At 42.5% G+C, this 23,434-nt stretch overlaps 1 protein-coding gene across 1 annotated transcript in view; it reads right to left on the bottom strand.

Annotated features, from left to right (window-relative positions):
* The window catches only part of LOC112461976 (tachykinin-like peptides receptor 99D), a 71,746-nt gene that overhangs the window by 28,378 nt on the left and 19,934 nt on the right, over positions 1 to 23,434 (bottom strand). Inside the window, exon 2 of the mRNA XM_025027452.1 lies at positions 1,819 to 5,150. Within this exon, the coding sequence (XP_024883220.1) occupies positions 1,819 to 2,276 (458 nt within the window). The 5' untranslated portion in view covers positions 2,277 to 5,150. The remainder of the gene's footprint in view (positions 1 to 1,818; positions 5,151 to 23,434) is intronic.

Genomic DNA, 23,434 nt, shown 5'->3' with positions numbered 1-23,434 from the left:
GCCACCGGCACCGATGGACTCTCCCCCTCTGCGTTCTATCCCTGGCATAAAAACGAATTTCACGATTTACGACCCGAGCACCTTCCGATATCACGTAGCATCTGTCGGCGACATCGGCGGATCGAAATTTTTATAGCTCCTCGCGTTTTTTTATCGGCAATTCCGTCTCAAAATGTCTAAATCTTCGAGAAATACAACTGCGTTTTAGGATAGCTCCTGGGGACGTATAAAAAAAGCATTGGATATACAGGGTATATCTCTCGGAGGACGGGTCCTTAATCATTCTAGGCTTCTCACGTTTTTGGATGTCCTCGAATAATGGCCTTTCTTCTGGAGCACAATTGAGAAGAGACGAGCGTGCGCTCCTTCAGCTCGGAGAAAGCAACGTTCTGACTAGCGGTTTTCTGTATATCCTAGCCTTACGGATTTTAGTTCTTTGAAGCAATCATTCGCTTCGCTAAGCAGGACGCGAACTTAGTGTAATCGGCTTTGAGATGGGTTGTTTGGTTTGAAAAGTTGTAAGTCTTTAATCGAGATTTACGAGAATTTAAATCGTCGCTATTGGAATGTTACAAATGCGATCACATTAGTTCTGATGGTATCTATATAGAATTCGCAATTTCTCGTATCAATTTAATCAATTATCTTGAATGAATGGTTCCTTTTTTCAATCAAGAGAATTAATTTTTTTTTCAATCTGACTAGAAAATCGTAGTCGAAATAAGAGATGAAAAGAATAATCGGCCCTGCGGTGATAATGAAAAGAACGGTGAATTATGTATTCCGTTGAGAGTATAATTCTGAATGACGTTCATTCAATAGAAAAGTCGCCTTGAAAAATTAATTTGGCATTTTCAAGCTTGCAGATTGAATTGTCTCCGATATTCCTGCAAAAAACGCTCTTCTTTTATTTCTTCACACTTGCATTTTCTTTATTGAACAATTTGTTATAAGACAACTAAACATATAGTAAATCGTACTATGTATTGTTACGAAAATATTAAACATTTTTCAGCGATATGATATGATAACTTGTAGAATATCAGTAGCAGATTCAGAAAACGAGGGGCGACTTCAAACTTTTCCAATATGCGCGTTTACATCCGCAAAACGCATATCTGTCGACTATAATTCGATCAAGTCGCAAATAAAGAAGTTAAGATTTATTGAACTATATGTAATTGGATCTTGACGACGAAGTTTTACCTTGTCTAATCGCGGGACAGGTGACGCTAGAGCGCAAATGTTTATCTTCCTCGTTTCTCTTGGCTGACTTTCGACGTCAGATTGATCTCTGTCGTTAGCCTGAGGAGACCTGCTTCCGTTTTGCCGTTAACCCTTCACGACGTCATACGTACGACGCACCCACGCCGTACTTATTTCAACGCACACCCGATGCTTCTTTAGATAAACAGGAGGAAATGTATTTTCCTAGAGCCGGACATCGATCTAAGTGAGGTTTCAGCAAGAGCATTCACGCGCTAAAAACGGGAACTCGCTCAAAGCGAGGGGAAGAAAGATGGAGCTCTCGCGCAGGAGTTAGAGAGCCACTATCTTCGGGATTATTGATTGTTTGATATATCTAAGGATCATGACGATGACTCACGCTTAGGCAGGACGATTAGCGTTGATGGATATATCCCTCGTTCGCGATAACATATCTTGTACAATAGCAGGAGGGGGGGGTCCCTAAGCGACATTGCCCTAATATTAACTATTGTGACTTAAGACCGTGCTACCTTTCGCAATTCATTCTCAAGAGCGTGTTATCCCTCCCCTCCCCCCAAAGAGAGAAGAAGAAAGAAAAGAGACTCTTACCGGTCGATGGATATCGCCATCAAAGTGAAGACGCTGGCGCATATCGTCAGAACCGCGATGAACTGGGAGATCTTGCAGTAGAGCGTCCCGAACGGCCAGTGGCTGTTGAGCATATAGGTGTAATTGAAGGTGACGTTCAAGGTCGACACCATGGCGTCCGCGATGCTGAGGTTCACCAGGAAGTAGTTGGTGACGGTGCGCATCCGCCGGTGCGCCAACACGATCCATATCACTATCAGATTACCGCCGGTCGCCACCGTGATCATGCCGGCGAACAGTAGCGTCCAGATCATCTGCCGCCACCACGGGAGCACGAATTGATTCCGCGGCGCCAGAGGCGCCAGATCCGTGTAGTTGGTGCCGTTGTAATAGGTTTCATTGTCGTACCACAGCGTCGTTGTCACGTTCCAGAGGTGAGACGTGGAGTTGTACGTCGTCAAATCGTCGAAGCTCTGCATCACGAATATCGCGGTCTCTTCCGTCGACTTTACGTTGAGCTATACAGACGAGCGACAAGGCCGTCGCTGTTTTTACGCCTCCGTTTGCAATCTTGTGTCTCGCGGTATCTTTCTTATCTCGCGCCTTAAAGAGTGCCGAGACCTCGCAATTTTCGTTCCCACGTTTACGGTTCCGTTATTCGCTTCTCTTCCTCCCTCTCCGAGATGCCCCGAGATTTTGATAACTGTTTTTGATAATCTCTAACACAATTATGACATCGATCGATATCGCCGCGAAGGGACTCGGTGCATCGATCATTCGTCGAATGCGTCCGCACTAATTCATCTCTTTCAAAAGCCGAATACTTTTGAAGTACTTCGGTATCTGCAAAATTTACTTGTCGCTTTACTTGAAGGATAGAAATTCGATGCGGGTAGAAGCAGGGTTATCGTCTTTCAAGGTAAATAACTCACATATTCCTGTCAACCGCGCATACCAGTCGACCAAGTTGGGCGAGCTTTCACGACCATGTCGACGTAGCGCCGAGACTTGCGTTGCACTTGTTTTCGCGCACGTTATAGAAGGGCACGTTATAATCGAGGCATCGTCACAATATTCTAGTTCGCCGCATCGACTTTCCGTCGTCGCAGGATGAATCTCTGAATCGTGGTCAAAGAGCCGAGGAACATCCATCGGTCATACCTCGCGCGCTGCTGTCACTGTGCGCAAATTCCGCTCTACGCTCGCTCGGGGTTACCGATTCTCTCGGGGGTCAATTTTTCATGAAAGCGCGTCGGCTACTAGCGCCAAAAATACGGGCTTTAATCCCGGCGTGTCGCATCGCGTCGAATCACGCGTCGACGAATCGCACTCTTTTTCCGTTCGGTCGGATCTTAATTGGAAAAAATCGCAGCGTGTTGCGTGGGACGAATCGATTTTGGGGACGAGCGCGCACTCCTCGCTATCGCGCGCTGAGAGAATTCACAACCGCTTGATTATGGAAATGGTTAATTTCAGCCCCTTATCGATCACGTCGTAATGACCGTACTTTCATGCGACGGGGGCATTTTATTAATTCCGCCGCGGCGCCGGTGGCAGGCCCGATAGTATTGGCGCGATTACCAAATGCCTTCGCCTATTAAATCGCGGGGTTGTGGTACAGCCTTTGATTCGACGTCCGAGCTCTCCTCCGCTTGCGTTTCATGCACGGGCGCTCCCCGCAGAATCCGATCGCGTCCCAAACCGCCGATCGGTTGCCGCCGAATGAGATTCCATTGTTCCCGCGGCTTATTCGCCGTAGATGAGTGCGCTTTTTTTCAATATTCGAAGCTTTGATATAACTTGTCCTCTTCCGTAGACGTAGTCGTCGCCGCGGCGAATTTTGTATCGGCTTGCCTCTTTTTTGCAAACGAGATCAGGAATCGGTAATGATCATATTAATTTCTCGGTTAGAAGGAAAGACTGACGGTTCTCTGGTCTACAAGAGGAATTTTACGTTTAATTTTTTCGCCGTTACTCCAATCGCGCGTCGTTTAACGATTATTAAAGCATCGTTGATATTTCGTCGTGAAATACGCTCGTCGCTTTACGACGAGGCGGTTTTTGCGCGTTAGCTCCTCGCCCGAGCATCGAGTAGATGAATGCCACCCCTGAAATTTGCGAGCGTGTTCGTTGCCTCGCGTTTTGTCCCCGAAAAAGAAAAGTTCCGCCCGGAGTGTCATGTGACAGGAACTTCTAAGGGAGCCGAGATTTCGCGATGATTTCCGTCAAACTGTCATTCCTGTCTCGCTCGCTCATTACTCAACGCCCTTTTCCGCGACATTGTGTACCGCGCGTCGTAATCAGGTCAGTTAAGCTTTCTTCCACGTCTCACACAAATGGAAAAGTTACGTTCTACGCCGACATTTTACGATTGCTTTACGGCCGATTACGTGGGCGGGGAAGTTTTCGTATCATGTCCGCTAATAAAATCTTCCCAGCAGCAGAAAATCCGTGGTTATACCGTTGACTTTTCCCTCGCCGGATCACGCGCGGTGTAAAAGCACACCTTTCGCTAGCTTCGCGCACTCAATTAAATGTTGACGTCAAAACGTGCCCCAGAACCTGAATCTTCGTTTAAACGTTCAGGGAACTCTCGCAATATCGCTTGCACTTGGTTCACCGTTCGACGTCGCATGACGTCAGTCGTCCGACGCGCTTAGAATTTTAAAATACGTCGGATTCGCACATTTTTCTTCACTACTACGACACCGCCTCGCAATCCTCTCCCGACGTTATTAAAACGGATTGAGAATTTCACCTCGTATTCCGCGCGAACGCTCCCGGAGATCTCCTTAATTTTCAATTGGCTCGAACGTTTTGTAGCACAGCGCGATTGCAGTGTAGATGGAACGAAGTCGTCCGTTCATAGCTGTGAGCTATTTTAAACGAGAGATAAAGGAAAGTGGCGAGAGATAAGTGGCGGATCGCGCCGCTCTTCCAGAAGAAAGTTCCCCGGAACACGTCGGAAGAAAGTTCGTTCCGCGCTCGCGAAATCGATGTGAAAGTTCCTCGAGAATAACGCGTAACTGGTCCTCGGGATGTATAATCCGTGAAACTCGGAGGAAAATCCACTCTTTGAGGAACATCCGAAAGGAAAGTTTCTACAAGAATTGTTGCCGATGAGACGACGGGAAAGTTAGATCCTTCTTCTGCCCTGGCCGACGTCGGAAAAATGCCCCTCATAGGCCGGACATTCTCGTGGAGGGTAAGAATTTACGTCATGGCGTCTATCTCAAGCATGACGGAGGACCTTGGTGGTATTCTTATCCCCCTCGCAAAATTCCACATTCATTCGGAGGGACGTGTCCTTATGCTGACGAATTCCTCCACTGCGGTCTTATCTACGCCTCGACCTGGAAAACACATTACAAAATCGAAATTATTTTTTAAGTTTGAATAAAGCGCTATTTGTGTGAAAGCGGAAACGCGAGAACATGAATTATCGCGCGATTTATCCGCGCTGAGCGGAAAACGCTCGGTCTGTACAGCTGCGGCTTAAAAAGCTTAGGAAATGTGAACGTACGGCGGATGAAATCCATGAAATTTCATCCATCTCATTCGGGATGGTGACAAAAAAGGAAGTATGGCCTGTATGCCGCCCGAGAAGCACGTTTACAGAAGGACGCGGAAGAACGAACGTGCTGATTACGAGCCGTTGAATTTCCCAAAGGAATTTAATTATAAAACCGTACCGGTGTGTGTACACTGCGGCGATCGTCTCGATTAAGATGTCCGAGTTGATTACGGTGAATTTCGTGTACCTTCGGATAATTATTCCATGCGATCATAATATTTTCCTTTCCTCGCAAGCTGTTGTGCTTAATCGATTTCGCATTAAATAAAATCGTCAGCGATTGTCCGGCAGAAAGATTTTATTGGATATCTCTTTCGTAAAACAATACTCTTAAATAACAATCAACTGCATTGTGCCATTTTAGTTTGATATTGCTATATACCTCCACATACATGTATTGCGCAATGTCCGTTTAATTTTCCTTTGTCTAACAGGGGATATCATTTGCTTAATTGCGCCGTAGAACCGTGTTATTCTTTCCATTATTCGCGTTATCTACCGTAAGCTCTTTGCATAACATGCGGGGATATTACCAGGCAGGAAAAATAAAAACAGAGCTATTCCCCTCTTCCGATGGGATAATAACTGATATACGGTAACAATAATTGGTAGTATTTTAAAAGAGTATTTTCCTTATCCTCTTCATCTTTGTCGAGTGCCGAGTGATTTGCGATAACGTTTAAATATCACGAAACGTACGATCTGCACGATGTTAAAATCGAGATTGTTTTCGCTTACAGCACGATACTCCGTGATGGTCTCAAATAAATGTTTGTTCGCATTGTTTGCTCACGAAATGCGCTTTTCTGCACGATACTTGTGGTTCGATCTAACGACGTGATGGCCCCGGTCTGATATTGCATGTCGTTAACATGCGCGTAAGAACGATTGTTGCCGGAACGGTGTCTCGCGGAAATATTTCATGGAACTTGATATGAAAGAACAGCAATTTTCTCGAACGAAGCAGAAAATAATAATCGGCGTCATAAATAGCTTCATTGTCGCAATCGTGGCACACGGAGCCGTAAGATTAAATGCGAAATTATGCGAATGGTAGGACCTTTTTGCCTATATACACGCGTACATTTGAATAACGTCGCGCTATATAAATTGCAACCAAGCCATATCGCCGCTGGCAACAATTACTTGTTCAGGTTGTTATAGCGTAGAATGGAAATCGGAGTTTATGCGGCCTGCCTACAAATGAACAACAGATTAAAGTAACACCGTATCAAAGACACATTGTTATTCGCATTATTGCACGCACCAAATGGACCAAAATACGCAGATTATATATTTTCGTGTGTTTTTTTTTTACATCATACATCCCTTAATTTTCTGTTAATTTGCAGATTATTTATATTCAACGCAAAAACTTGTTTCCCAAAAAATTTGTTTTTTTTTTTGCCTCTCTCGTAACCAATAACTGTTGCATGCCAACTGTTACGCGTGTCTCTGATATTTCATATCCCGCGTAACTCGATATTAATCGGGATTAATTGGATACCGAACGTGTTCTCCATTCGCCCGTTGTCGCATTGTTCACGCAAACCGCTCAATAACGCGGGTAATTCGCCGGAGAGTTCTTAAACTATGCGTGCACCAGGATTACTGCGGTATGTGCCCGCGACTATTCTCCGATTGCACGCGCTGTTCCGCGGTAGGATGAGTAGCGAATGAAATGAAGCAATTAACGCTCGAATATTGTTCCTGAATCTGAAAATAGCTAACGATCGATATAACGCGGGTGGCGGCGAGGCGGAGAGGGAACGTTCGGCGAAGGGCGTCGTGACGTTTGTGGCATTCGTGACGATGTATGTGACTTCATGTTCTCGTAACACTTGCAAACTAGCCGCGAGGAGAGATACCCACTCTCAACTTGAGGCACTCGGTGAATTACTAGCCCGGATTATAACCAAATTGTTCCGCAGACTGTAAAATTGCATTTACGTAATTGCTCTAATTTGCCGGACTATATGTGTCCGCGAGAGTGTAGGTAATTGCAAATTATCTCCTCGTTCTTCACAATAAAAATCTTTCGCATTGTCGTGCGGTATATTCTAAAAATATCGTTTGTAATTATCGCCGTCTCCTTTTGAAATGCACAGTTGTACGACTTGAATTAATCTATTGTACTTTTACGTACAACTTTCGGAACATAGAATTTGAATTGAAAATTTAAACCGAAAAATTAAGTATTAAAAGAACTGGAAAGGAAATCGATTTTGCGTTTTTTTCTTTCCAAAATACGGTTTTCTAAATACGACTCGTCGATATCTTTTCTCATTGTCGATAAAAATTTCATAAATTAAAGTAATATTCTCGAATGCATTGTGTTCGTACGTGTTCGGCGAAAATGCTGTGTCGCGCTAGCGGTCGAAGAATGCAGAATTTATGCGTAGCGCGACGAGATAACGGACGAACGTGTGCGAAAGAATGGCGAGGCGTGAAAATTGAAGGTGCGACTTCCACGCTAGTGTTAAAGCAGGAAGGGAAAATGGGAATGCAGCCGTAGAAAACGAGTGGAATTGCTTCTATATAGGATGTGCTTTGAAGGTGGTACACGCCGGTACGATGCCGTGAAGTATGCAAATTGTGAATCACTCCGGACCGCACAACTGGTTACGCCGCACAGAAAGAGCCTCTTGCTCTTCTTGCGCCGGAAGAGCCAATATTTTGCAATTGGACGAACAAGCGTATCCGTCGTTCTCATGGAATCGACCGTTCAGGAGATACGATCTCGTGGATTTAGAATCTTAGAAGAAGGAAAGCTTTTATCTTGATCGTAATTTTTATCGGGTTCTCAGTGCGAGTTACGTTAAGACGCAGATGAGAACAAATGGAAAATGTGGGATAAGAAAAGATATTAAGAGTAATATATTCTTTTGATGTGAATATTTATTTTTTTTGCACCAGCAATGTTCTATTCTATTTTATAAATTAACTATATAAAAAAACTAAAATATATATATTTTCTTGCACTGTTAAATTTGTAGTTTCAAATTGTATTTAATTTGAGTTATTTTTAATTATTTCTATAGGTCGTCATTGCTCCTACTCAATATGTCGTTAATTTAACTAAACCAATGAAGTTAAAATAATAAATTTCGACACACGTAGCAGTAAAAAATAAAATGTTATTTAACTCAAGGTATTGGTTTAAATTTCATCCTTTAACAGTATACTTTCCAAGTAATCTTTCAATATATATGCGGTCATCGAAAAATAGCAGAAATCTTTCGTTAGAAAAACACTAATGGACAAGTTTCGGGAGTGATCGAGAGTAATAAAGTCCAAAGATAAATCTCGGTTGGTTATTTAACTTCCAAAGACTCTGGCCGGTTTATTTCTTGCTGTCCCTTGAGGTTCGTTCTTCATCCCCTCGTAGTTTTGATATTCCCATTGTTTTCGAAGGACGCTGGACAAGGCCGAAATTTATTCGACGCGTACACAGGGCTTTGGGAGAGTTATCGTTAGAAACGTCGCTGAAACATAGCGCAGTCCTTTTGTAACGTGACACAAAACAAACCGCAAGCTGTCTCAAGTTTCCGCATTCAGTTCCATGTACGCGCCATTTCTATCAAGCTTTCACTAAATTTCTACCAAACCTAGTTACTGCTTCCTTTCGCCATTTTCCTTCACGGAAAAGAACAGCGAACTATACGTATAAATTGAATGCTTTTTCACGATTTATCGCTTAATGTACCGGCTCGCATAAATGCACAAGGTCTAATGAGTAAAAGCCACTTATATTAGCTTGGTGTATACTGATGCTGCAGGCTTAATAATCTTTTAATAGCGAGGATAAGAGAAAGCAAAGCACTCTACCGAGAAAGCACACCTGCCTCGAATGTGATATCGTCATTACCTAATTATAAGAAAAGAGTGCTTTTTGTAGCACAGAAGAAAATATATAATTTGATATAAATATATAATAAAATAATCTCCATCAGAGGATTCTCGTATATATTTTCGCGAGTGTAAATTCGGGAAGGATACATACGTCTCCATAGATAAGTTATAACGTACAGTTGAATTGGCATTTGTTTTATATCGACAGATGCGAACCGCGGAGGTGCGATACCACGAAATCGAAATCCCGGTAAGACAATGCGGGACAATGTAATCAACCGCTCGAAAATACGGCAAACTTACCGTTAACCGGAGTGGCACGCGAGATGTACGGCTATTCTCGCAACACAGCACTAACACTCGGTACCGGGGTTATCCAGAAGTCAGCCGACCGTTTGTTAAACTTTACCTACTCGCACGATATCTCGCAGTTGTGCTCACGACCCGTATATTTGCCTCGTCTTTCTCCCTTTTTCCTTTCCGCTTGCATCTGACTTTAGGTTGTATTCAGCTAGCGCCCACTTTATTACACTCAACAGCGTTTATTTGCACCTCTATAAGATAAAAGTGGCAAATTTAAAAGAATTATAGACTATAGTATCTGGGACAAATTTGTAGGAGATATATTTATGGAATTAAGATTTCGCGGCTGTGTACGTTTTCTTCTGAACGAATAAAATTACAGTTTTGATTGCACAATTCTTTTTTTGCAAATATAATTGCATAACTATCGGTTTTATCACTGTATATATATTTAATGGAGTTACATTTGGATCTATATACGGTCAATTTAGATGGAATAAAAGAATGCCAGCGTAGAACAAATTTACATTCACGTATTCTTTGAATACATATTACTCTTTTGACCTCTTTTCTCATTCCATGCTTTCCTTTGATCGCTCTCATCTACGTCTTGAGTGTCATTATCCTAAAATTGTCAGAAATTTTAAGATATAGGGTTTTCGATAAGAGTCGTATATAACTCGTAATAGAAGGGATCGATAAAAATTACGGTCGGAATAAAAGTCCTAATGATCACGAAGGTTTTATGAACGTTATTCGTTTCGTATTCCAATGTTGTAATGCTCTGCCAATCCATGGATTGACGAAATTGAAATGCGCGATGTCTTATACGCTTCTATTGATTCGTAGGAATTGAGCGAATGGTAAAATATGGAGATGGAGATTGATGTACGTATTGTGATGATTTCTGTAAGATAAGGGAAGGCAATTCTGCAAGCTCAACAAGCATTCTGTTTGACGTCCATTCCGCTCTCGGGCATCAAAGACGCGTGCTATAATAAAACGAGCGTTGCTCCGGATGCAAGACAGGCGTGCATTAACAATGGACGCACTCCGCTCGACGGGAAGAGCCCGTTCATCCATCTGGATGCCGTAAAACGCGATTCCGCTTCTTTTCCGGGCGACGGCAATGGCGCGCCTCACTTGCGCCTTTGGAAACGAAACTAATGGTATCCGATGGAAAATGGTCCTTCTGGTATTACGCGTCAGAAGACTCCCCACGACGTGAGAAATCTTATATATCTCCGACGTCGTCGCCGTTCGTTATGAATGCGATGGCGTTTCGTGCGCGTCTCTCGCGCGCGCGAGCACCTCCAACTATCGAAGCCGCAAGCGGCCGCCTCGACTCCGTACGATCGATGTATGTCGTCACTTACAACCGCGACAACTTGCCAGGCACTTGCAGACTCCCCGACCGCATTCTTCGCCGTGGAATTGAAATTCTCGGGGCGTCCTTAGAAACGTTGGCGAGCCGCGGGCCGACCCGCTTCGATACAGTAACAGCCCTAGTTTATGGCACTAGTTTATGAGCGTTATTCCGTCGTCTTTTATGTAATTTTCAAGGAATATCTTGCCGCGCAACGAGTCGTCGCTGAAGAAGAGAGAAACGTAAAAAGATTTGTCGCGACGAGGGTTTATTCCTGTTAGGCGGGTGACTTAAAAAAATGCCGGCGCTTACGGTGTTACTGCTCGACCGAGCGAGAAAAGCGCCCGAGAGAGGCACGCTTGAGAATTATGCTCTAAACGATAATAATATGTTTTCTTATAATTTCTTCGCGCTTACGGGAGGGAAAAACCGCGTGAGATTTATACCGAAGCGCTCCGGCCAAAGCGAGGAAAACGTACAAAGGATAATGGAACTTAAATCCCTCGACTAATCTTGAAAAATCGGACACGTTTCGCGTTGGTAAATTCGTTGGCCCGACGGGTCGAAATTTGATATACTGCTTTCGTAAGGTCGATGATTCGGCGAATTCGACGACGCTATATCGCTTCTGTATAATCGGTTAGCTAATTCGGGAATTGGCGCGATTTGATATTGCGACGAACGATATTTTATTTTTCGCAGTTCACCCTCTGAATACGCAGTCCAGAAGAAACTGCACGCGATATCTGGGTCATACCGCATAGTTATTCCGTATGTCCTTGTAATATGTAAAACGGAATGTAGAAATTCTGTGTCCTGTTGGTTCGATAAAAGTCAAATTTGCAGTGGGCTTTTGTGTTGCTTTCTATTTGTGTATGTTCGTTCTTCGTCCCGACTTGTACCGCACACGTGCCTTCTATCCTCGTTCTCCTCAGAGAACTAGCAGTGCATTTTTAGATAACAATACGAGACAAAAACAGCAATAACGACGGGTACTCGTCACTAAAACTGACATTTCCGCTTTATTGTTCATGCACGTGTTTCTTCCGCCGACGGGAGAGATATTCTCTTCAAGTTCCGGATTTACAATAACGCGCGACCTTATAAAGCTCTTTAACCCGGAATAAACGATTTCAGCTAAAAGCTATTTTTTGCCAAAATCTATTATTAACGCCACGCTACCATTTTTTTTAATTTATCGGCCTGTCAACATACGTCTAGTATATTTTTTAGCCCTTGTGAATATACGCGGCAGTATTGTTAATTAATTTCTCGACTTTTCAAAGAACTGAATACTTAATAAAGTTGCGACTATACCGAATGTAATGCATCGAAGGTTTCGAAATTCACCGTACCATAAGCTTTCAATTCATATGAAAGGATAAATTTGTAATAAGATAAAACGAACTTCGAACCGGAAAGCTTCCGTTATTAAAAAAAAACTCGGTACTGAAAGAATCAAGTAACAAAGCATATGTATTACGTATGAATTTTCTAAGCAATTTTTTGAAAAATTACATTATTCAAATTTTCTGCTCTCTAATATGACATTTTCTCGGGTTAACTCTTAAATGCACTTTTTTCGCAGTATTCTAAGTATTTTTTTAAATAAGTAATGACCTTCTGGCTCTTCCCATCCAGAAGGAAAAAAAGGACTGGAAGGGTCAGAGAAGACCTTATATAGATGTGCAAAGCCACGCGTTTTCAGCTGAAACTTCATAAGAGAGAGTAGACGGAGCATTGGAAAGTCGCTTTGCATAATATGCAAAGCTGCGAACTTAAGGGTTAAGCTGATTTTATTCACAGTAGATACATCCAGTACTTGCGACGTAACGATAGCGATTGAGATTGTATTCGAGCACTATTTCAATCACGATTACACGCCTTTGGTGCCCTTGATATGCGGGAGAACGCGTAATTTCATAGTTTAACATATAAATTGGAATTAGTTCATCAGTTATTGATATCTACCGTATGCGAAGGCCACAACCGATTGACAATCCTTCTCTCTATGCTCCGTATCGAATAATTTAATATGTACCTGTGCTTCGATAAGAACGAATTCCATTGCGATCGCGATATTCAATCACAATGCATTTAAATGAGTCGCTCAATGCGCACCTCGACCGCTCGATCTTACTATGATGCTCCGATTGTTCTCGTTTTTATCTGCATTGGAAAATGTATTGCGTTTGCAGCGAGATTACGTTGCTGCGCGTTGTTGACGACATCTGAGAGGCAAAATTCGCTGACTTAATATTGGCGACGTTACGTCGGTAGAAATTTGAGCGGTTGTCTCTCGCTCGCGAAAGTCAATTTACAGTGCTCCTGTATAAACATGTAGCGCAGAATTCTCAAGAAGCCGAGAAAAATTTCATTAACTCGCCGAGGATGTTACACGAGTCGAGGACGAGAGAGAGGATTCGAGGAGCGGTTACGCTTGCTCCTTGAAGACTTACGATCACGAATCCCCTTACCTATCCTTGCATCTTCCCTTGAATTTCCTCTCGTTTCCCTCGGTGATTTAAATTATTAATGCGGGCTTCGTTCCCGTGTATCGAGATATAGTCTTCGCGCACGCGAAATCAGCCCCGTGCGCGCTGTATATCTACACACGTATGTTAATGCGAAGCGAGATGCGGCGCGCTGTTAATACGATTAGCCCCGCGGTAATGGAGTACGCGGGAGCCGCCGGGTTGTTGGCGAAGTGGCGCCTGATCGTGTTATCAAGACACTGTCAATACTTCCCGAAGCGGTCCAAGTGCCACAGAAGTTGCTGTGTTGCAAAGAGAAGACGTCTCTCGGCGTGGGCGTGCGCGCCGGTCGGCATCGCCCACGATTCGTTGTCGTCCACGTCACGTGCAGGTGGTCCTCGTTGTTATAAGCCGGATATAACATATCGTGATGATTTACAGAACGAATACGAGCGTTATTGAACGTGGAGACTTTTGGGTCATCGTTGCGGTGACGACGACGCCGACGACGACGACGACGACGACGACGACGACGACGTGAAGTCGTTATGGATGATCTCGTTATCGATGGTCTGTCAATATGGGATTTCTCAATAGTGGCACATGACAGCGATAAAGACCGACGCCATTCGGGCGCTAATGAGTTATAAAAGCACGAAGGGCTCGACTCTCTCCTGGAAAATTCGCCGGACTAACAAAAGGAATAGACTTGTTCTTAGACAGAGCCTTCAGGAATCGCGCTGAGTTCTGAATAAGCAATTACGTGCTAATTTTCAACAAATAATTACGAGCTCTTTGGAGCAAAAATTGAAAACAAAGCAAAAAGGAAATCAAAATAACGATATTAATGCAAACTAGAAACAAAGTCAAAATTAAATTTCTCGTGCAAGTGTTTATGTGATTTAATTAAAAATATCAATTGTCGATATTTATTTAAATCTAACTTGATGGAAGCAAAATATTTTTCTAGACTAGAACTGCATGTGTGACAATATTTGTTAATGCAATTTGGAGACATTTTAATCGAATCTAACGTTTGCACCTATTAAAATTTAGAGAAAGATAATAGAGAAGTGTGACTTAATGTGATTTTTCGCGATAATTTAAAAACGAGAAAAAAACAAAAAAGAAAATGTAGACAGTTAAAGATATCGAATTGCGCTCTTGCTTTTAATTACACGGCGCAATTAACTCGCCAAATACGCCGATTTATTTAACGGATTTATTTGAAAATAGCGAAATAAGTTCAAGTTTGTCTCCTCAGCCTCGTTATACGTGGCATAATCTCGTAACTAATGCGCATAATTCTCGAGCTAACGGTGAATGTAATAACAGCCATAATTGTTGCTAATGAATTTTACATTATCGTGCCAAAGCCGGTGAATGTTACGCTGCTTTTGCACTGCGTGTCTCTCTCAATAGTTCTCACAACAGATGGGGCGCTTGCAGCCGTTGGTGTAAATAAATGACGGGTTCTCGCGGCGCAAAATTTTTTTTTTTTTTTTTTTTCTCTCGCGTATTCTCCTGATGTTACGTCGTATCCTTCTATTACTGGCTTCATAATCCTGATACTATAAACGGTCATAAGATGGTTTACGACCGTTGACTATCCAGGTGGTGAGATCGATCGACTCGCCCGACCCATGACCGATGATTAACGACGGATCGTTCCGCTCGCGCATCTCATTTGCGCGAAAATCCACACGCTACCGCGACTTATCTCAGAGAGAATCCGTATCCGTTATTTCGTCGAATTACATCACGTAAAGGTGGAAGTAGAAAGAAAATGAATAAAGATATGATGATTGTGCGCCATACGTGGATAGAATCTTCAGGTTCTCGAAACGAAGCATCCGTATGCTCGAATCTCTTGGGAAATTTGAATTTGTGCGGGAGGCTGTGTATTGTTCATACACGAGACGAGAGCTTTGTACCAGCCAAGATCCGCACTAATAGAGACGGCGCTTTATGTAAGCATAATTTCTGCCGCATAATAATACGCGCGGAAGCGGATAGGGGATATTGTTCGGTTGGATTTAAGGGGAGCTATATATACACGATGTATAGAGCTTGCGAGCCACAGCCAGATTCGAAATAGCACTTATTGTTAGTGGTGCATATGGATATGCGGCAAGTTCTTAAACGGCGAGCGAGATGATATCTCCGGTTAAATCTCTCCTAATAACGACAGAATTATTTATGAATATTTAATGTCGATTATCTTTTAGATTATTTTTAGAAAGAGTTTTTCGCTTTTCACGTGCTACATTTTACGCTAGAAATATGTTAAGACGTTCCCAGAAACGGTTTTATGAGGGTAGATAGTCCGTTTTACTGATCGAGCTGCTCTCGGGACGCAGTAGGGACACATTCATAATTCAGAAACTGTTGCCGTTGACCTTCTTCGCGACGGGAACAGCATAAAAATCCGTTTATTTGCGGCGATGTTTATTCATGGCGCGCCAATAGCGCGCCTACACGCGTCCCCGCAAACGGAAATGACATTTAAATGAAGTTATTATGCTCGCTATATGCCCGCTATCGTAACTTATGAGTAAATAAGCACGAACGGAGCCTGTGCGGAACAATAAACTCGCATCCGCCAACGAGCGACGGTTGCCTCGAGGCCGCGATTTTGCCGCGAGCCTGATGGCGCAAGTTTCGATCGTACGGTGTGTGCAATGTGCATCAGGTAAAAACCACTCGCGAAATCGGGCCACGATGGTTCTCCATCCTCCGCTGGCGTTTCCCTTTAGAAACCTCGGATTGAAGCGCATAGTTAGGCAGCTATTGTTAATATTGCGGCTTCCGTTGTTTCGCTGCTCCGCGACTCGTATCGGAAGTTGCGCACCCCCATCCCTCGATTCTTCTCGAGTCTCCCATCGATTTTATTACGGTTAAAATTTCGCGCGCGGTACCAGGCGAAAACCGAACACCGCGCGCGCTTTAATATCGTATACCCGCACCGGCCGGGCCGCGTGGAGATAGAACAAAGTTTTATGAAGTAGAAATTCGATAGGCTCCAGCCCTCGGATCTTTTCTTCTTATACGAGCCACGAAATGGGATAGCTTTTCACCGGGGTCGATATATATATACGGAAAGTGATAGCAGGTTGCACGGTCTTGATAGCATCCGGCTGAACGAAAATGTAGTTCTGTATTTCTTTCACCTCGTGGAAGTATCGCCCGGCCCAAGCAACTGCCGGAAGGAACAATCTAATATCGATCGCGTTCGCGGCTTGCTCCATTAACGACTCGCACGCCGCGCCGCGCCGTGTCTTGCGCTATGTGGAACGACTGCACTTACCAAAATTTCACTATTAAATTTCAAATCAAACGGATTGTAGGACGACTTGTGAGTGATGTGCAGGGGAGTGGCCTAAGTGAAATAGACACTTTCATAATTCCATTCCGCGACTTCTCGCAGCGGCTAAAACCAGTCCATTTTCAGGCGACATACGCAGTCGTATCGATATTTCACTTGTGATATATAGATCCCACACCCGCGAAATAAGGTGAAACTCAAAAATGAGAAGAATTTTAAATACCCTATTACTATAATAATAGATACTTTTACGGCAGATAAGGCGGCAATCTTCTCTGGAATACTCAGGCGAGATCATTCCATCAAACTTCGACGGCAAGTTTCCAAACAGGAATCTATTTCAAGGTTATAGCTTTCGATAGCAATATGTACTTGAAATTTACGACCTACATCAGTAATGTTATATGTCATTTGTAACTTATGATGAAACGATATAAAATTCGTACGTTCCGCTTAAAATTACATCAATGCATTTAGATGATTTATTTTATGACTGTTGAATTTTATCTTCCGTGAATATCGTTATAATTGCTTGGTGTAAAATAGTCGGTTATTTAATCATACGCGTGTAAATCTGGGTCGACTTATGATAAAGATAGATAAAATTATAATTTGTTGTAATAACTCAAACAAACGCAAGCCAATATTAAAAAATATTTTATTATCAGTACACCTATCTCCTCTTACTCGTATAGACGTTGCATAACAAGAAATAGGAGCTGGAAATAAAAAAGTTGGCAATGATTAATGCGCGGAAGCACCGCTAATGAACAACGTTATCGCTTTTTTTTAATCCGTCGAAATTAAGATGGATAGCCTTCAACCTCAGATACAAATCACTCGACACTTTGTAATTATTAGAACGCGGTATATGCTTGCATACCGGATCGATGCAACACCTTCGATGAACATGTTACAATTAGGTGCCTAACCCCAAATGTTGCCCGTGTCAACAAAGAGATATTCTACGAAAATTGCACAGCCATATATATATAACCTTCGGCAACGAATCGGTTGTTTACATCGCAAGGGAGCCTGATCGCAAGCGATCATTTAAATTTCGACCGTGAAAGTAAAGTCTAGGGATCTCGGTTGCAAGGAAAGAGTTATATCTGCTGGTAGAGCGGGAAAGGACTCGGGAGAATCGTAAAATGGGGATGTAAGAACCATGCTGAGTTTATGAGTCGACTACCTTGCATGTTTTTGCGGAGTTGACACCGTCAGAAATTCATGACCGACGAACAACTTACAAAATGCAAGTCACTTCGTGTATCGCAATTTTTGCGTTAATTTACAGTTTCGTAAAAATGCTCTAATAAAATAAGATCTTGTGATAATCGTTGATCAATTTACTGATTTAAGAAGAAAGAATAAAACTGTTCAAATTAATCACTTGAAAAAAATTTATTTTCCGCTGTACTTAACAGAAAACTTTAGTAATCAATTTTATTAGGTATAGTTATGATAAACTACGGTAAAATATGTAAAAACACGTACATGGAATTACATTAGTTGTATAGAAATTGATATCGAGATTAAAAGCATATTTATTTCGAAAGAGTTTCTTGCTTTTTATCATAATACTCGCTAGAACGAAAGTTAATGGACAAAAAGTTTTGATTTGATGAACCGAAAAACCTCTCGTCTCGAGAACAAAACGGTTCCGTGGATGGAAAGCGACAAAAAAAGAAGGAACTGTATCGTCTGGTTGAAGGGGGGAGTTAAGTCGATCGATCTTTAACTTTCACCCAGAATCGACATGGAGAAAAAGTTACACGTTACTTCTTTATGCCTCCCGTCTACTCGTGCACTCACGATTTCGTATTCGCTGTAAAACACACAGCTCCGTCTCCTCGCACTTGCGAGAAATGCTCGCAACGGTATTTCAATAATGGAACAATCTCCCGTAGGGTGTTATTCTTTACGAGTTAAGACAATGAAGATTGCAAGAATTCCATTTAACCCTCAAGACTTCTGAAATTGGGGCGGAGAGGTCGAGGGGTAAAGTTAACGATTATTGAAATCGCCAAGAAACATGAAAAGCGAATGGAAAACCGCAAGTGCCCGTAGTAGCGTAGCTTGGAAGATCCTTGAACGAGCGGTTTTTTTTCTTATGCATAAAAAGAAAGTTTTGTAACCGCGTCGTTGTTACAGCGATTTAAAATACAGAAAATGCGAAATTGATAATAGTCCAAAGCTGAATTCGCAAGTTCATCGAGGAACATGTTTCCATTACTGGCACTCGAGTAGCTGTCTCAACGTGAAAAGCGAATTCCATTTGCCACGTACCGTCAACACAAAATATTGTAGCATTACGCTAAATCTCCGATTTCAGAGGTTTCAACGAAGGGCACTTCGCCAGTCATTAATATCCCTGATATACGCGACGTCGGAACAATAATTGGAGAGTGTCAATGCGTCAGACACACATTAATACGTAAAATTGATAATCCCTAATTAGGAGAACAAGAGACTATTGCCTTACTCATCAATGCCAACAGACGTCAAATACGTGTCTGTTCATAAAACGGATCGCGCCGACCGACCGTCCATTCACCGATCTTCACGAGCTTTGATGCCTTTGACGTAAATGTATTCCGAATACACGTTCCTAAATGTGACACAAAAATACGGTTCACGTGACATCGTGCGGAGAGTATTAACGATTTAATATTATTAAAGCACCGTGAGGTTAATCCATCAGTCGGATCGGATCAAAGGACGGTCTGCGTCACTTAGAAAATGGCTTTGGGCTTTAGCACATCGAGTCGACCGGATACGTATAAGCGTATAATTCAACTTATCCTACGAGCAAGTAGACATTATTTTTTTTTCCCTTTTCACTCGCGTTTTGTCACGCCAGCATTAGGATGGCCATTGTCGCGGATAAAAATCTCGTAACTGCGTCGCAGGCACAAAAAATAAGACCGTCGAATAAAAATTCGTTTGCACGGCCCTTTTTGTTTAAAATAAAGTTCGATAGGGATAGGCACGCCTGTGATCGTTTAACCTTTCACGGAATACGTTTAAACTTTGACCATAACACTTTCGGAACTTGCGGCATCGCTCGCGTCAGCGTTCATGCTTGTCACTAAATCGATCCAGCTTTCATGCTTTCGAACGCGAGACACACCTCCTTCTTCTTGAATGACTTTTGAAGATTACATAGGGCGACAATGTGTTAAGATGAATGACAATGCATGCACGTGTAATCTCTGGTGTTCATGTTTAATTTATATTGGTATCGCGATTGCTTCAACAAGATTGGAGGACATTGTTTCGTGGGTACGAACGATCGGTTGCCCCAATTCCGTAAGATTTTTCATCCTAATAAATTGTAGAGATATGACACGTAATTTCAGTCAAAGATAATAGTTTTGTATAGAGAAGAAAATTTATATAAAGGAAAGAATTTCTAAAAAATTTAGGGAAAGAAGGAAAATTTAAAGGAATATTAAGCACTGAAAGCAGAATTTCTTGCAGGTTTATTTGAGATATATAAATTCTCCGATGTAGGGCACATCATACTGTTCCAAGTTAGATGTAGCAATGAATGTAGAATTATTACATCACGATCATTCATACCGCATAATTAAATGCCTGCATGCGCCGTACATCCGTATGCATATAACTGATGTTTTGATTACGAATGCTTGATTTCTCGACGCAAGCATCCAGTGTACCATCGATTTGATGTTGTTATCGCAACTAATAAATAACATTGGACGCGTAGATCTGCATCGCATGATCTCTATGCTATATTTACATAAACCATTTTGAAACGGATTTTGTTAGATATAATTGTTTATCGAAACAGTTCGATACTTTTTTTTAGATTAAATTGATATACAATTATATTTATAATTATATTTTCATGTTTCTGATTATGGACACGATCTCTGTGTGACATAAATTAAACTCGTATGTACAGTGGCTCGTTGTGACTTTAAGTGATTGTCGTCTCACGTCTTTTATCCCTATTTAAGATATGAATATTCTGATAGAAATACACAATCTTTAATTGCAACGATATATGCTCCCTCTAAGTACATACACTTATTGAATCTGCAGAAGCAGCGCGGCAATTATCGGAGAATCGATTTTATCGAAATTGTACGCTGATATCGCCGGACATGACTAAACTGTAGCCTGTCTACATGACAATTAAGCCGGCTTTCCGTCGCTGCTTTATTCGTACTATTAAGCTTGACTTGTAAATTGTAAATCACTAACAAGTCAAGTCATTGTAAAACACGACGTGCAATAATATTTCACCCACGCGTTCATGAATTTTTCTATTAATGTTTCTTGTGCGTTTTACATGAATTTCTTACATGTATTACGGGGCGTATAAACCTGAAGTTTTGATCGATTATCAGGCGTAACAAACGTATGGACGTGGCATTTAAATATATGGGACGTTACACGGATCGGATTAAGAAAATCAAATTTGCGAATGGAGTAAAATATATATGATCGAGCTGTGAACGCGACCTCTGATGCGATTTGCAACGCGCCGCGAAATTTGATTTGTAACCCGTTGCGTTTATGAGAAGTAAATTTTCCCCGCGCGGGTTCCTCGTCAATGCGAAAACCCCGGGAGCATTCGTAGAATGCTCTTATACTTGATGAAACCGCTTTGAATAGCAATCGCCGTATCGCCAAACGTACGGCGGAATTTGATACGCGAAACCCCCGGACGATACACTATATGTGAATTTCTCGAAATTACGAGAATTACTAATGCCATTTCACGATTTGAAGGTAAAGCGATAGATGTGCGTTACACGTATATGGGCGTAACATTGCATTTCATCCGCTTACAAGCCGTAGTGCGATACTTGCCCCTGTTACGAGCGATGACGGAGTAACATTAGCAACGTGTTACTTTTATTACGTTATTCGTAATCATATATTTAAAACGCGTTATACAAAATGCTTCTGCCTTGCATAACATATAATTTTACACATCTAAATCGTCGCGTTATATAACGTTTTATAACGTCATTAAAAATTAATCCGATCGTAAGCCGGTAAGTTAAAAACGCCGCGTTAATAACGCGTTTCAGTAACTTTATGACCTTCGTTACGTTATGTTCATCTCTGCAAAGTCTCAACGAATCCGTCAAATCCGCTTCGTCGGCACATATTGATATCGATTTTTCGACATTTATTTCCTCGCGCGCTCGCGCTATGTCCGTTAATCTTTCATTTTATACGATAGCCTCAGCGTGACATATGTAATGTACTCAACAAAAGCAACGGCGACACCCGTCTTTGTTGATTTTAATAAGGCATTCGAGGTCGGGGGGAGGGTGGGGGATCAAGAGGCGTTGGCTTTGTCACGCAGAATACACCGGCGCGATTAAACTTGCCGGTTGGGTACATACAACCGCGATTTTAACCGGAAGTTTGTCAAACGTTATATTCCACGGAGGCATATTCGAAGTTCTGAAGATTTATCGAGTGTCTCGTAAATCGTATTTAATCATGTTTTGATATTTGTCGATTGTGAGTAATATACTACGTTTACGCGAGCGTTACTTCTGTAGTAACTTACGATAATTCACTCGTTTACGCGGAGTAAATTATCGTAAAGTTACTACAAAATCCCGTTTACGCGAAGGAAAATCCCGTTTACGCGAAGGAATTATCGTATAAGTTACTACAGAATAAGTAACGCTCGCGTAAACGTAGTAATAGGCACGAATGTGAATGTTCATAAATCGATTATTTTAATTGCAGTTGACCAAAATCGCCTGACAAGCAGCAAGTGTAGCGTCGCCGCAGCGCCGGCTCGCGACGGTTGCTCCTGGCGAGTGAAGTTGGCCGCGCGCCGCGCGATTTACGAAAGTCTCCGCCATCTTAGATTCTATACCTGCTTCCCACGGGTCGACGCGACCGGCGACAGCCGGCCGTCGAGCGGATCGTATAGTTTAGTTCGTAGCTTCTTCGACGTACTTCTTCCGTCGCCGTGTAATTAAGTACGTGCCGCGTCGCGAGATTAATACCGGGAGTGCCGTGTGAAGTGTCGCGCGATCATTAGCGACGATATTTTCGCGTGTGAACGTCGCGAGTGAGCGCGCCGACGACGCCGAAGGAGGCCGGAGACGCAGCAACGGAGGAGGATCGAGGAGAGGAGGAGGGGGCCTGGGAGGCATCAGGCGACGGCGGAGCGATCGTGGGGTGGGTAATTGTTATTCGTTTATTATTTTGCTGTCCCGTGTCCCGTGGCGGATTCCGCCACTTTCGAGGTTAACTCCGGCGCAATTTCGCGGCCGGAGTTCGATCTCCGGCGTGTGCGATTAAGAGATAATACGTCGCAGATGCTCCGTCCTTCGTCACGAACGACGGCAGCTGCTGGAAAAGTGTTATTTCCGGTTGCGCTTGTGTCAGTTGTGGTTGTCAAGAGAGAGTTGGCGAACTTTTTAACTTTCTGGCGACAGCAACTGGCAGTCGGCAACCGAAAATAGCACTTTTTGGAGAGACGGTGCATTTGCGACGTATTGTAGAACCTTATTTCGGCTTTATTCGCACGGTCGTAAATAATTACTTGCACGATTTTTCGCGGATTAATTATACGAACGAGTTAATGCGGAAATATGCAGCCGCCGCGATCGTTTTTTCTTGATGCCAATTCTTGCATTTTAAAATCAGATATTTGTTAAAATAACCAGAATAATAAATTTCTTTCGCCAGTATAGAATAACAATTCAAGTAATTTCTTTAAATCGACCGTGACT

Source organism: Temnothorax curvispinosus, unplaced genomic scaffold (genome assembly GCF_003070985.1).
Source record: "Temnothorax curvispinosus isolate PA1 unplaced genomic scaffold, ASM307098v1 QBEX01011923.1, whole genome shotgun sequence".
Taxonomy (NCBI): domain Eukaryota; kingdom Metazoa; phylum Arthropoda; class Insecta; order Hymenoptera; family Formicidae; genus Temnothorax; species Temnothorax curvispinosus.
The sequence above is the reverse complement of the archived record's forward strand: the minus strand, read 5'-3'. Positions and strand labels throughout refer to the sequence as shown.